We start from the raw sequence: 12,694 nt of genomic DNA, 5'->3' as shown, positions 1-12,694 counted from the left end.
CAGCAGAAAGCCTTAATACATTTAGCTATTCATGGAAAACTAATGCTTACTTTGGAACACTGAGTAAACCACATCCCCAAGAAAATTGATGAGATTACGGTAAGGAACAGAAACTGTTTCTCTTTGTTAAATATTTAAATTTATAAGGGTGATTTGGCTGCAAGTGAGGTGTTTTGGCAAGAATTATCCCATAAAATGTAAAGGAACCATGCAGAGTTCTCAAAGATGCATTATTTACTCCTTAAAAGCATCATGACTAGTGACAAGTAATATTAACTAATATAGGTACTCTAGCATACACACCAATGTACAGTTTACAAATGCAAACATTCTTTGGGACTTAAGTGATGTGACTGAAACACCTCAGTTTGAGAGAAAAGGAATTTAAGATAGCAAAACTACCTTTTTTCAACAAAAAGCTTAAGACTTCTAAAACAATGTAATTTTAACCAACTTTAAAAGTTAAAGTTTAACTTACTGCAGGTTGGCATAGTAAAAGAATATTTTGTTTAACTTTAATACAAGACAAATACTAAATCATTTGCCATTCTTTTTAGAAAGGCATGCCTGAGTTAATACCTACAGGGATCATCAGCCAGTAGCAGTAGATTAGCTCTAGTGAAGAGAGGTGACCAGACAACTTGATTCCTCACTGTAAGAATGGTACAGACTAACTTTGAAAAGTACAGAGGCTCTGTGGACAGAAATTCTCTTGGAATATCATGATAGTAGTACGATAGGCTACCTTCTGCCATTTCGGGCCACTAAAATGACTGGTTTTGTTCATTATCTGTATGGAAAGTTGCATCCTTGCATATGAAGCCACAAAAAATGCTTACCTGGTGTCTTCTGTTGTGTAATGGTACATTCAGAGCATTGTATCGATTAGACCCTACAGGACGAAAATTGAGTTATATGCATTTACTAAATCTTTTTTTCTTTTTATGATACACTTATTGGTAAACAGTGATTTTTTTAAAATATAAATTTCATTACAGCAACTTTAGTTCATGTAAGTAATGTTAGCTAAAGAGATACAAACAGTAGGCTTCAATAAAGTAGGCCTAAACATCCTCGCTTAAGAGCTACTACTACTTGTCCAAGAGAACAATATTCATCACTAGCAAGAGTGAAAAATATATTAAAAAACTGTTAAAGAATTCAAGATGATCTTTAGAATTCAATTACATTCCAGGAACTGTCAAATAAGATTAACATATTTTAAGTGGTTTGCATGTTTAAAAAAAACTAACAAAACCAACAAAACAAAAACACTCCTGTGTGTACTTCATTTGTTGATAATTTAGAATAAGATGTACTCTCCAGCATATTTCAGCATTCTGTTCCAGTTACAGAGCAACCAGAATGATTATACAAGTGGGCACCATTTTTAAAGAGGTAGAGGCATATTTGCATATTTAAAAGGGATTACATCCTTTCTCAATTAAATGGAATAATAACCATTTTAGTTTAAAAAATTTTCACAGAAAGGAAATTTACAGCTTCTTACACCTTTTGTATCATTCACATTTGACAATTAACACATGGGAAGAGGTAGTAGTATTCACTGCAAAGAACACTGCCCAAAATTACCGAATCTTACTCATAAGGAACTGCTTCAGAAAACTTTTGTACCATCTTTCTACTCTCGAAGTCATGCTTAGCAGTCAACAAATTATTTGATTGTTACTGAAACTGAAGCCAAGTGCTAGTTACACTTAAAACCAACTACAGAGCCTATAGAAAGACATTTGGAATCCACAGCAGACAAACATTTCCTGAGTTTCACTATTCTATCACTACAGATCTGTCCTTTATTTGGAGTGTTTTCTACACAAGTGAAAACATTATGGCATGGCAGCTGAGTGAGCAGATAAACAAGTTATTTGCACCACAGTTATCACTAAAATGATAACCACCTGTAAAAAAATCAGCTAAAGAAGCCAGAGAAGTAGAAATAGGCGCAGATGCCAGGCAAAGTGATCTTTGGGAGGAAACAAGTGAAAAAGGTATCAGACTCCAGGCACCAACACCTAAGCATAACACACTATAAGAGAGTCAACAAGACTAGCACTCCTAACTTCATGGTAGCCTCTGCACTTCAGTTTACCTAGTTAGCAGTTGGAAAGGAAGCAGAAAAAAAACTTGCTTCTGGTAAAATCTCCCAAATTCAAAGTAGTTTTTTTTTTTACTCTGAAAAGATGAGCAAATCTGAGGCAAGCTACAGATAGGAACTAGCCTTGGTGTTCTCTGATCAGACATAAGACATGCTGACAGACTTCCCACTAATATTAAGTGTGGATCTTTATTGATGTAATGCCTCATTAAGTCAGCATCTCTGCAGCCTCTAGTCTATCCCCATCTTAAACTACTGTAACTCTAGAATATACCCTGCCAAAAATAATATTCTCTGAGATGAGTAACTAAAGAAATCTTTGTTGAAAATTCAGTAATTTGACAGTGTTCCTTCATCTTTTACAATATTCTGTCAACACTAAGCAAGACAAGAGGCAAATCAATGAAACCTTCAAAAGTTTTACTTTTCATTTGAGAGAGAGAGATAAATACAAAAACTTGCTATTTTAAGATCATTAAATAAGGTGATAACTAGTATCATGAATACTTATTACAATTACCTCCAAGTGTCTGTTCAGATGTCCAGCATTTCTTACAACTAACAGATTTAATTCATAAAGAGTACTCTTCTCCAGATGGATACTCAAAATTAAACAAGAAACCCAGACCAAGTCAATACGTACTTGTGTCATTAAAAGGTACTTTTTCATTTATTATGCATAGAGATTCTTCCAGTCTACTGCCCAAAGCTGCTTGAAGATTCTTTAACTGTTGCTGGCTAAATAACAAAAAGACAAACAGAAAACCACACACACACACATTGTAAGCCTTTAAAAATTAATCTGTATCACCACAAAAACAGCTCACCATAAGCATCCTTTGAGGGTTACAGGTATCTGTCTCTTTTTAGCAGTCAGAAACAAGAAAGCAAGAAAATTTTTCCTCCTTTGTGCCATATTTAACATATAACATTGTATTTTAATCTCTAACAAATGCAGCGAACAATGCAATACATTGTTGTAAATCCTAAGTTCCAGCCTTCATAAGCTCAACTTACTTCAGAGTTAATCTTTACACTGCTTTCCAATTCTACTATTATCATATAAGCTATGTGATTTTATTCTTTTCTACTGGAATTTGAATGGGAATGCAAAAGGACCTTTAAGTTAGTTACTATATATCTGATGTGGTATTCCAATATGCAAGTTGATAACTCAGTTAACTATGTCACATCACTATTAGAAGTACCTCACGAGATTTTTAAAGCCCTGTTATTTAAACACTGCTATGATACAGCCCATTCTCACAAGACTTGGCAATTATCTTCCTGATGCACTCTCAAGTGATTTTTTCTCTAGATCTATTTCTCTTGCATTTGATTGTGTATACAGATGTGAACATAAGTTATGGGTATTAATATAATTCTTGAGATGAACAGTAATATAGGCCAGTATTATATACATATGTCAACAAAGATTACTGCATATTGATTCAGACCAAATTCCACACCTTACCCAACTTAGGCCCCCAAATTCTTCTGTTTTGCTTCCAGTTTGACATCTAGAACTCCTGCACATATAGTGGAGGGTGGGGGGAAGGTGTCAAAGTGACAGGTTGTTTTTTTTTTTCTTTTTTTACAAACACATTTGATACATGGAAATTTATCAGGACTGACAGGGAAAAAGAATCCAAAGTAGATAAGCAAGATATGAGGAAACTGGCCAATAAGCATGCACATTAATGAACATTTTTCTGAAGAGCAGCTTTAAAACTGCATAGAAACTACAGCATGAACTGTAGTAGCATTTGGCACAATAGAAAATAAACTCAAAAACAAAAGTATGGATGTTTCCTTTTTGTACTATAAAGGAATGGCAAACAAGTAGTTTGATATGCTTTGGTTTACATTCTGCCCTTTAATTTTCAGGGCATGCAGGCAGTTAAGTCTCATATCCCCTGGCTTTCCAGAATGAAGTGTGGTTGTCAGAGGCAAATGGAACCCTTTCCCTGAAAAGGTGGGGAAAGCAAAAGAACAGTACTCTCAAAGATATCTTCTGTCATGTGTTCATTAGATTCATTTCACAGTTTAAAATAAAGAATGTCAGGCCTTATTATTTTTTAAAAGCATTTCTTCTTCAATGGTAGGGACAATTTCTTACAATGACATTAATTAACGAGTCATCATAGAATATGGCAGACAAGCTCTGAACTGAATAGTAGCAGACTAAGACTACACTGTTTTTCAACCACCACCAAAAAAAACCCAAATAGCAGCAAAATACAGCTTTCATCCTCTTTTGCAAGTCATTGTTAGTGAAACCCTGACCTGTATTAGAGGAGAGTTATTGGAATTCAAGTATCTTCACATCTATCAAAATAATTGAAATACATACTTCAAGGTTACCATTTGAAAGCAGGAACTCTTCATGTGATCATTCACTATGCATTTTATCAATTATGTTAAAAGATCTATACTGCATGCACATTTTAAAAATACATCTTAATACTGAAGTTCAGAGAAGTGCACACTAATTTGATTTTGCCCACAGTCCTCAACTTCTTCCCACTGTCTACAACTTGTCTTCAAGACAATCAAGGTATTCCAAAACTAGCAATACAATCCTTCAACATAAGCTTTCAAATATTCTAGCTGAGTGTTATACCTGAAGCAAAAGCAATTGTTCAGGAAACTTTTGGGATGGAAGGGGATTTTTGAGACTCTCTTCACTCAATTGTCTCATCATACCTTACCCAAGCTTGCTTTCTAGAAGCAGTTTGTAAAAACTCACATATCTTTATTGCATATGAGATAAGTAGCTTCTATACTGTTTATGGCATTCCAGTACAAATAAATTCTTCAAGCTTTCATCAACTTCACAGGTACTTAAAACACCTTGGTGATAGAACTGCTCTTACTAAAAGTTGCATCAGTAGAATTGATTTTCTAGTTACATACTCAGCAGAAGGAAAAGGGAGCTGACCTCCAGAGTCTTGATGTGCTGTTGCTAATACTCAAGCTACTGGGCAAAGTCTTTTTTTTTTCTTTCTTTTTTTTTTTTAAGGTATTATTATCTAAAAATAATCCAGTTAATCTTTTACTGCAGTTATTTCTTTAAATCAATTTTTCATTAAATTAAATAAAAACACTTACCATTCTTCGGTTCGAAGCCTACAGTCCTTAGCTTCTCTTTCTAGTGTCTGAGACTTGATCTTTATGCAAGAAGACAATCTCACAATGTAAGTACTGCCAGAGCAAAACATTTCATTTCAAAATTTTTCAAACTTGCAAGTAACAGAAAAACTCCTTACTTCTAATTTGGCTTTATCATTCTGCAGCTTTTCTATGGTATCCGTGTATTTCCTTGTTAAACTGTCCACCACACCTTGATGCTGGGCAGCATCAGTTTCCAAAACCTCAAGTCTAGTTCTCAGCTCCGCTTCTAAGCGTTTGTGTTGCTCATCTGCTTCAAAGAACTGAAAGAAGAAAAGCAGGGCCATATGAAAACTTCATCTTACTATGGAATCTAGTCCTATGAGTTAAACCAATTTCAATTAGCCAGTCCAGGTTAAAAACAAGTACTAGTTCTAAGACATATAGAAATTTTATTATATTTACAGATAAAAGATTCAGGAACAAAGTACGTCAGTTTTATTAAAGTTTTGTAGTACCAAACATTCCTTAAACATATTGCCAATTAATAGTAGACACCTGAAAAGTTAAACTTGAGCCATAAGGTTTCTCTCAAATTTTCTAAACCAAAGTGAAATGCATTCCATTTTAGTAAAAAAAATTCTCTTAATTGTCACAATTTGCAGAAAAAATTTTAAGCTTTAAGGCAATTCTGAAACAGTGAACTAAAAAGAAGTTACCACCCAGAACCAACTATAAGGCTATTTTCAGTAGAATAGCTAAGTGTCACCAAAAGTTAAAAATTTAATTAAGAAAACACATATTATGCAAGTTATTCCACATACTGTCTTAAGAATCTGAAGTCAAAATACTCTCATTTGCCCCGTGAACATCTCTATAAATAAACTATCCAATCTAATCTGTTCTGCGTACAACTAAGCGTCTAACCCCACTAGTTTTCAGGCGGCATTTTATTTTCTCTATCTTTGTTTTTGTGACCAGTTTTCTGAACTAAAGAGAAAGGCTAAAAAAGCTTCACTCACAAGAATATGTAGTCGTTCATTCTCTTCTATCTTTTTCTGAAGATCTTCATTGAAGACACATTTCTGTTCTTGACTTAGCTGAGATGAGGATTCTGCACTTTTCTAAAAGGAAGAAAATGCATTCATTATCTCCAAGTCTCTGAGGGTATCCCAAAGCCCATCCTCAAGTATATAGTGTTTACCTATAGAGGTGCTTGAGTATATATCTTACTTACATTGACCAATATATCAAAAGGTACACATACTGCGCACAGCACAAGCCTAAAAGCAGCACTCTTTTCTTCACATCATTGCTACTGTATAGTGGTAGAACGCTAATTCAATAAGGACTCAGGAAAGCCTCTACTCAGGAATCACATTCACAGACATGAAATTGCTCGTATGGGGCAGGGGCCCATTTGGCATCCTTTGAATCTTACATGATTCCAAGCAGTCAGTAGCACGAAACCCCACACATACAGGCTTATTTGGTTTGGAAGCCAAGTGCAATGCACATCTGCCTCCATCAAATGTGCAGGTTAAAGTTGATCTGGTCTCAGCAGGGACCAGGAATAATAATTGAAAGTGCACTAGCTCATGGCAGGCTGTAGCACAAGGGGGCACTGGAGAACAGAGGGTCTTTATTGTCCATCAACTTCCCTCAGAATACAGACCCTACTCTGCCAACTGTTCCCTCATTCTTCATCCATTTTGTTCAAAAGACTCTGACACCACCAGTGAATCCCAACATTGCTTCTCTGCTCTACTACTACTCTGCAAAACAAAAGTACTACCATCACTGAATAAAAGAAAGACTGTTCACATTTAAAACTTAACACTAAACTTCAAGTACTTGGGACAGGCAGGACACCTAATCTACCTCTGCATCAGATCTCAGGCTATGAACTACAATACCCAAAATACGGCATCTTGACTAACATATTTTGACTAACACTGAGTTAATAATGTCAGACATACGTAAGTCAACAATCAGCTGAATATGAGCCAGTAGCATGCCCTGGTGGCCAACAGCATCCTGGCCTGCATCAGAATCAGTGTGGCCTGCAGCACTAGGGATGCGATTGTCCCCCTGTACTCGGCACTGGTGAGGCTGCACCTCGAATACTGTATTCAGTTTTGGGCCCCTCACTACAAGACAGACACCGAGGTGCTGGAGCATGTCCAGAGAAGGGCAACAAAGCTGGTGAAGGGTCTAGAGCACAAGTCTTATAAGGAACAGCTGAGGGAACTGGAGTTGTTTAGCCTGGAGAAAAGGACACTCGGGGGAGATGTTACTGCTCTCTACAACTACCTGAAAAGAGGTTGCAGTGAGGTGGGTGTCTTGTGTCTTCTCCCAAGTTGACTGGCAATAGGACAAGAGGAAATGGCATTAAGTTGTGCCAGGGGAGGCTTAGACTCTATATTAGGAAAAATTTCTTGACCAAGAGGGTTATCAAGCATTGGAACAGATTGCCCAGGGAAGTGCTGGTTTTTAAAAAGATATGCAGATGTGGTACTTAGGAACATAGTTTAGTGGTGGACTTGGCAGTGTTAGGTTAATGGTTGGACTCAATCTTAAAGGTCTTTTCCAACCTAAATCATTGTCTAAATCTGTAAGTCTATGGGACCTGATGAGATATATCCCAGAGTCCTGAGGGAACTGGCTGATGTAGTTGCTAAGCCACTCTCCACTCTCCATCACATTTGAAGTCATAGCAGTCAGGTGAAGTCTCTGGTGACTGGAAAAAGGGAAACACTGTGCCCATTTTTTTAAAGGGTACGAAGAAGGACCCTGGGAACTACTGATCTGTCAGCCTCAACTCTGTGCCTGGGGAGATCATGAAACAGATCTTCCCAGAAGCTACACTGAGGCACATGGAGGACAGGAAGGTGATTCGAGACACAACAGCGTGGCTACCAACCTAGTAGCCTTCTATGATGGAGCGACTACATCAGTGGACAAGGGAAGAACTACAGATGTCATCTATCTGGACTTCTGTAAGGCCTTTGACGCAGTCCTCCACAACATCTTTCTCTCTAAATCAGAGGGATATGGATTTGATGGGTCAGCTCTTCAGTGGATGAGGAACTGGTTGGACAGCCACATCCAGAAGGTAGTGGTTAACAGCTCAATGTTCAGATCGAGATCGGTGACAAGTGGTGCCCATCAGGGGTCTGTACTGGGGTCTGTACTGGGACCAGTACTGTCTAGTATCTTCATCAATGACATAAGACAGTGTGATTAAGTGTGCCCTCAGCAAGTTTGCAGATGACACCAAGTTGTGTGGTACGGTTGACATGCCTGAATGACAGGATGTCACCCAGAGGGACCTGTGTGGGCCTGTGTGAACCTCAGCAAGGCCAAGTAAAAGGTCCTACACTTGGGTTGTATCAACCCCCGATATCAACACAGGCTGGAGGATGAATGGATTGAGAGCAGCCCTGCAGAGAAGAACTTGGCAGTACTGATGGATGAAAAGCTGGACATGAGCCGGGAACATGTGCATGCAGCCCAGAAGGCCAACCATGTCCTGGGCTGCATAAGAAAAAAAAAAAACCATGGCCAGCAGGTTGAGGGGAGGCAATTCTGCCCTTCTACTCTGCTCTGGTGAGACTCCAGACTGTGCTGTGTCCAGCTCTGGAGATCTTTGCACAGGAAAGACAAGGATCTGTGGAGTGGGTCCACAGGAGGTTCACAAAAACAATCGGAGGACTAGAACACCTCTCCTATGAAGACAGGCTGAGGGAGTTGGGGTTGTTCAGCCTGGAGAAGAGAAGGCTCTGGGGAGACCTTATTGCAGCCTTTCCGTACTTAAAGTAGGCCTACAGAAAAGGTGGGGACAAACTTTTTTTAGCAGGGACCGTTCCAATAGGACAAGGGGTAATGGTTTTAAACTAGAAGAGGGTAGAGTTAGACTAGATACAAGGAAGAAATTCTTCACTATGAGGGTGGTGAAACACTGGAACAGGTTGCCCAGAGAGGTGGCAGATGCCCCATCTCTGGAAATATTCAGGTTAGATTGGACGAGGCTCTGAACAGCCTGATCTAGTTGAAGATGCCCCTGCTGACTGCAGGGGGGTTGGACTAGATGGCCTCTGAAGATCCCTGCCAACCCAAACTATTCTGATACTGTGATCAACAACACAAGTTCTGACAAAAACATTCAGTTCAACCCTGCACACAAAGCAACTACGGCTAGAAATCACCTGCCAAAGACATTGACAGGTGAGGAGCAGACTTCTGCTAAGCAAGTTGTTTGCCTTTAGCATGTACCTTGTTCTTCTTGCCCCTAGCTTCACTTAATGCAAGTTCATCTTGAAGTAACTCCACCCGCTTGGCAAGTTGCTGATTTCGAAAGGTCAAGCTGTCCATTTCTTGTTGCAGTTTTCTCAGTGATTGATCCTTCATCTTCAGTTGCTCCTGAATGACCAAAACATTTAATTTTAAATTCACACAAAAGTATTGTTTTTAAACTACAAAACCAGATTTCACTTTCTTGAGTGAACCATAGATCACACTCAAGTAGGTACTTAGTTCTATAAATTAATCATTAAAAAGCAACCTTCCACTTTCTCAAAGTGGCACCTACAGAGAACAATTCCTTTACTAAATCAAGGTGCTCTTTTATTACTTTAAATCACAATACTTTGAGAAAGAGGTATTCCCATTTACCCTTCCCATTTACCTATTTTGTCACAGTTTAAGACATCTGATATGAGCAGATAGATTACCTTCAGAGAAGCAGAGTTTGCTTGCTCATCTACAACCCCCTTTTTCAGTACTTGGTTCTGAGCTCGAAGCTGAAAAATAAGAGATGCCAATAACTACGCAAGACAAAGGAATAAATAAAAGCCACTCAGAGTATGCATAAAACCCCATATCCTCTCATGAGGGCACCAGATGTTCGTGCTTTTTAAAGCATTCTGTTCAGGTAGATAGCAGCAGTATCAGGTTGAAAAATGTATCCAGTTCATATGCTGAATTGCCCAGAAACAAGAAGTTATTTTACCATCTGAACATTTTGGTCAAATAGAATCTAATTATTACTCAACAAGGTACCTTGGAAGATTAGTTATTTAAATATAGTTAAGGTCTGAAGAGTAGTGAACAAATATGGAAAAGTGGCAACTTCTTCCTTAACTAATCAAGTTCTTGCTAGCATTCAGCACTATTTCTGTCTCTCCCTTTTCCCCAAAACCGTTCATGACTGGCTCTGGAACATAAGCAGAGCTCACATCAACATCATCATCAAAATCTGTATCAACTCAAGAGTTTAACTATACTCTAATGCAAAAATACTTATTACTGGCAGCAGCAGATGATCCAGAAATAACAGCTTGACAAACACTTCAAAAAAAAAAAAGCATAAAAATCACAGAAGAAAAAGCCCTGTAAGACTTACTTATGTAGTTCACAAATCTGAGCTAAAATCACTGCAGTGAAAAGTGATACTCAAGAAATCTCTTTCCCAGTCACTTCACAGAGTACCTCTACCCTGCAGCAATGAGGATACCAACAGTTCCATCTTCCCATTTCTTGATAATTGCTTGAATCCTGGTTTCTTCAATGGCAGTTTGTATTCATTTGACATGTTTGAGTCCAGCTGTTGCAGATATAAATTAAAAGGATTTGTATAGTGCTTGGGAATACCTCTGGCAGATGCATAAAAGGCAAGATTCAATGTAAAACAGCAATGGCTAATCTTTTCAGTCCAATGACTGAATATACTCGCAAGGTCAAAAGTCAGTGACGTTGCTAAGCACAGGCTTTTGCCCTGCAGTATTCCCACTGCACTGGTCAGGTGTCACAAAGGCGAGAAAAGAAACTTGCAAGAGCACCACTTCCAAGCACAGGGCTTCCCCAGCAAGAAAAAAAAAAGTTCAGAAGTTTTCCATGCCTTTTTTCTGTCACAGGTACTAATGCAGAAACATGTCGGGTGCAGTGAATGAACTAGCTCAATTGTACTGCATTGAGATACCCTAGCTGAAGTGTGATCCACCAAAGGCTGTCACAAGTTGAAAGAGCCTTGTGACTTCCATCAGGGTTGTGCGAGAAAGCCAAAAGCTGCAACTCGAAGGGAAAAAGAGACTCTGAAAACACACATCCTTCTTCTGCACTGCTCTGTGAACTGAGAGGGAAAGCAATCCTTTGACAGGTATTTCCCTTGGCACTCCTTGAGTCTATCAAGCTCTTGTCTACCTCCCCCATTGGCTTACACAACAAGAGAACAGGCAAATCATTTCCCAAGGCTACTCTGTTTCTACCTGCACACAATAAACAGCCAATTGAACAACAGATCATTTGCACTAGAAGGAGTTATCTACAAAGGGGATCCCACAATGCTCTGGACTTGTTGCACAAGAGGGTTGAGACCAAAAAAAATGTTCCCACAAAGAACCAATGAAACATCACAGGCTGAAAGTTGCGAGATGAAGTTCAAAGAAAGTGTTTGGACATCATGATACTAAAAGAAAGAGGACTGAGCAGCTGGAACTTTGAGAAGCTACAGTCAAGAGTCCCCATTTCAAAGTTTCATTTGGGAATCAAGCAGCAAAGTCCCTCAATAACCTTATTCTGAATCTCCAAAGTACAGCAGAGCCACTGCAGAAAGCAACAGAAATATGAACTCTGTGACCTAGAAAGTCCCAAAGTGAGTGCAGTTTTCTTAAAATGATGTTATGGAAGTACTGAAAAAAATAATATCTGTGAGCAATTGAGATTCTGTACAGGTTTTTATAAAAGTTCCAAGGAGATGGATTTATTTAAAGATTAAAGTATTTAAACATTCATTATCCTATAATTTAGGGAAAGGTGTCAAATACAGTCAAGTGTCTTGTGCCAAACACTCTGATGCTGGGCTACATAGATTCAAAGCGCAGGCTTTCTTTCACAGGGCTGCTGAGAAACTATGCCATTCAAAACAGTCTCTTCCTTTTAGCAAAGGAACAAGGATGGAGAGTTCTGTATTAAGCAAGGCTCCACTATTCAAGAAATCACCTCAAGCACCTTGGAAAGGAAAGACATTCTCTACAACGGGCCAGAGATCTTCACAAATACTCTGTTAAGCAGCACCAGCAATAGGAAGCAAAGTCACCTAGGGCAGCTGCAGAAGAATGGGACAGACACAAGGGTGGAATCAAGTGTCCTCACTTGCCAGACACTGCAACACCCCTGCAAGCACCACTACCACCACTGAACTCCCACATCCACCAAACTCCGAGTCTATGGGTAGGATACAAGACCAAGACCACAACAAATATTCATATCCAAAAAGACAATTTAGACTCATGCCTGACTGGGGAACGAAAAAGCAAGGGAAAGCACAGCTAGTTTCACTTCCCTGGTGTATCTGAACCCTTATTTTTTTCCTACGGAATGTTCTGCAGACAAGGCCACTTTGACCCTTATGCTGACTTGCCACTCGGCAGTACTGTACTCCCTCGGCACCCGAAATTCGTCCCTCTC

General features: G+C 38.8%; 1 protein-coding gene across 1 annotated transcript in view; it reads right to left on the bottom strand.

Annotated features, from left to right (window-relative positions):
- Nucleotides 1–10,026, bottom strand: part of PPP1R21 (protein phosphatase 1, regulatory subunit 21) — a 30,572-nt gene extending 20,546 nt beyond the window's left edge. The window contains exons 1-7 of the mRNA XM_010185363.1: nt 9,961–10,026; nt 9,503–9,649; nt 6,250–6,351; nt 5,386–5,550; nt 5,228–5,286; nt 2,760–2,854; nt 840–892 (exon numbers count right to left, since the gene is read on the bottom strand). Of these exons, the coding sequence (XP_010183665.1) occupies nt 840–892; nt 2,760–2,854; nt 5,228–5,286; nt 5,386–5,550; nt 6,250–6,351; nt 9,503–9,637 (609 nt within the window). The 5' untranslated portion in view covers nt 9,638–9,649; nt 9,961–10,026. The remainder of the gene's footprint in view (nt 1–839; nt 893–2,759; nt 2,855–5,227; nt 5,287–5,385; nt 5,551–6,249; nt 6,352–9,502; nt 9,650–9,960) is intronic.
- Between the last annotated feature and the right edge of the window lie 2,668 nt (nt 10,027–12,694).

This window comes from Mesitornis unicolor, unplaced genomic scaffold, assembly GCF_000695765.1.
Source record: "Mesitornis unicolor isolate BGI_N332 unplaced genomic scaffold, ASM69576v1 scaffold645, whole genome shotgun sequence".
NCBI lineage: Eukaryota > Metazoa > Chordata > Aves > Mesitornithiformes > Mesitornithidae > Mesitornis > Mesitornis unicolor.
The sequence above is the reverse complement of the archived record's forward strand: the minus strand, read 5'-3'. Positions and strand labels throughout refer to the sequence as shown.